At 36.9% G+C, this 2,894-nt stretch overlaps 1 protein-coding gene across 1 annotated transcript; it reads right to left on the bottom strand.

The window, feature by feature from the left end:
- Nucleotides 1-1,410: 1,410 nt before the first annotated feature.
- Nucleotides 1,411-2,385, bottom strand: LOC118591508 (olfactory receptor 4K5). Its single transcript, XM_036199880.1, has one exon. The coding sequence runs from the start codon at nt 2,380-2,382 to the stop codon at nt 1,411-1,413; it is 972 nt and encodes a 323-aa protein (XP_036055773.1). The 5' UTR covers nt 2,383-2,385.
- Between the last annotated feature and the right edge of the window lie 509 nt (nt 2,386-2,894).

The raw sequence follows: 2,894 nt of genomic DNA on the forward strand, positions 1-2,894 counted from the left end.
TGAAGACCAGGAGCTCTCCTAGAGCCTCTAGGTCTCACAGCACCAGAATGTGAATGAGGAAATATCCTGCACTGTGATACCATATTTTTACCCTGTTTTTGGCCTTTCCTTCCATAGAGAGCCATTGTTTGACTAGCTGAAGCACAGCCTCTTAGCCACTTTAATAGACCCACTTTTAATAGATATATACCCATTCTGTCATTCCATATATCACTTCTGTTCCTCTAGAGAACTTTGATAAATACAGTTACCTTTGCATTGTTGTGACCCAAATGTCAGTCAGAAATAATGTAAGGAGAAAAGATTTGTTTGGGATTATAATTTCCAAGGGTTTCAATCTCTCATAAAAGGATGGAAATGACAGAAATCTCAATTCACAGTGGTGAGAACATGTGACTACAGTTGTTTATATCATTACAGACCAAAGACTATGTAGTGGTACAGGAAGAATATATGGATAATATAATCTCAATAAGTACATACAGTGTCCCATTTCTTCAGCTAGTTCCCACTTTAAAAAGTTTTTTGTAGCCTCTACAACAGTTTTCCCAACTAGAAGAAAATATTCATAATCAGAGACATTGTCTTTTCCTCAATTTTTTTAACAGAAATTTTCATTTCCTTTTTAAATGCCTCTAGCATCTTCATAAAGTTATTTTTAAGGTCACTTTCTTCTGTTTCTTCTACATTGTGATGTTCAGTCTTGTTATTGTAGAAGGGCTAGGTTCCAGTGATGCCATATTGCTCTTTATGTTGTTGTATGTATTTTTGCACTGGTGTTTACCCATTTCTTCCTCTAATAGGTACAAGAGACAAACAAAATTTTGGAAGAAATCAATAAATCCATTAAAGAAAACCAAAAAACCATAAAAAAGCAATTAAACAGGTGAGGGAAACAGTCCAAGACCTGAAAAGTAAGATAGAAACAATGACAAAGACACAAACAGAGGGAATGCTGGAAATAGAATATCTGAGGAAACGAACAGGAAACACAGATGCAAATATAACCAACAGAATACAAGAGATGGAAGAGAGAATCTCTGGTGTGGAGGGCACAATAGAGGAAATAGATTCATCAGTCAAAGAAAACACCAAAGCCAAAGAATAAAACTAATAAAATCAAATTTCTAAATTTATCCCTGACAAAGAATTGGGTCCCCACCCATTTTTTTGCACCATATTCACATTTACCTATTACTAAAACAGTCAGTCTATGCATACCATTTAATAATCAAATATACAGTGCTTTTGGTGGGGGGAGGAGATACATTACTTTTGCTTAGATAAAAACTAGGAAAAGACATGTTTATATCTATTAATGTTTTTCATATTATCGTTCTTATTTACTTCACTGCTTAGGTATGAAAATATTTGTAGGTAGACAACTGATTTTAATAATTTAGTTTTACCTCAATGAAGAGAAATCCTTGCTACTAATGGCATTTCAGAAATCTTGGGTGGTCTGAAGTAATGAGCTGTAATTTTTCCCATGACAGCTTTCATATCTCTATTTCTTAGTGTGTAAATAATGGGGTTTAGGATGGGAGTGAAAACTGTATAAAATATAGCAAGAATTTTATCCACTGGATAAGTAGTAAAGGGCCACACATAGATGAAGATGCAAGGTCCAAAGAATAATACTACAACCATGATGTGAGCAGCCAGTGTAGAAAATGCCTTGGCCATGGCAGCAGAAGACTTGAACCAAACTGTAACAAGAATTATGGCATAGGAGCTCACCAAAAGAGAGAAAGTGCTTAAGGAGAGAATTCCACTGTTTACCACAATTAGTATTTCAGTGATGTATGAATCAATGCAGGCTAGTTTGACCACTCGAGGAAGGTCACAAAAGAAGCTGTCTACTTCATTGGGTCCACAAAATGCCAGGTTTACAGTAAATGACAATTGGCTCAATGTATGCACCAAGCCCACCGCCCAGGAGATTATTACCAAGGCAGTACATGTACTTCTGTTCATGATGACCATGTAATGTAAAGGCTTACATATGGCCACATATCTGTCATAGGCCATGGAGACCAGCAGTACCATCTCACCTCCTGTAAAGAGATGAATGAAAAAAATTTGGGCTATGCAGCCCGTGAAGGATATTGTCTTGTGCTCACTCAGAAAGTCTGCAATCATTTTAGGTGTGGCAAAAGAAGCCTGACAAATGTCCAAAAAGGAAAGGTTTCCCAGGAGGAAATACATGGGGGAGTGCAAGCTGCTATCAGAAGTCACAGCTATGATGATGAGAAGGTTTCCTAATAGAATGACAACATATAATACAGAGAAGAAAACAAAGAAGAAAAATTGAAGTTCCCGAGAACTAGAGAGTCCAAGCAACACAAACTCAGACACCACTGAATAATTGATCTTCTCCATGGATTCAGGCTACAGACTTGCACTGAAACAACCTTAAAAGAGAGGAAATGGAAAGAGATAACATTTTAATGCAAAGGACTCTGAGACAGCTAGCATAAATCTTATTTACTGAATGCCAAATCTAAACTCCAGTCATTTAAGCAACCATGCCAACAAATCTACACAGAGTTGAAGGAGCTTCTGAGAATGTGTAAATGATGCCTAATGGGAGGTGGGCACAAATTCCTTCACCTGGAAGCATTGTTAGCAATTAATAGCTCCAAGGAGAAGATGAAGTCAGTTTTCTTTGAAATGTTGCCTCCAATAAGTGAACCATGCTCCAGTGGAAAGACATACTGAAAAATGTATGGCTGCATAAGGGATTTACTGGGTTTGAAGAGAAAGAACACAAAGTAGGGGTGGGTAGGGAAGGGGTTTGGATCTGGAAGGACATGAGGGAAGGAATGAATATGATCAAAATACATTGTACAAAATTCTTAATGAACTAGTAAAAATTTTTATCAGCATTGGTA

The sequence above is a fragment of the Onychomys torridus genome, chromosome 9 (genome assembly GCF_903995425.1).
Source record: "Onychomys torridus chromosome 9, mOncTor1.1, whole genome shotgun sequence".
Lineage (NCBI taxonomy): Eukaryota > Metazoa > Chordata > Mammalia > Rodentia > Cricetidae > Onychomys > Onychomys torridus.

What these genes read in the sequence shown, in the direction of transcription:
- LOC118591508 (XM_036199880.1), bottom strand. Translation starts at nt 2,382, where the DNA reads ATGGAGAAGATCAATTATTCAGTGGTGTCTGAGTTTGTGTTGCTTGGA.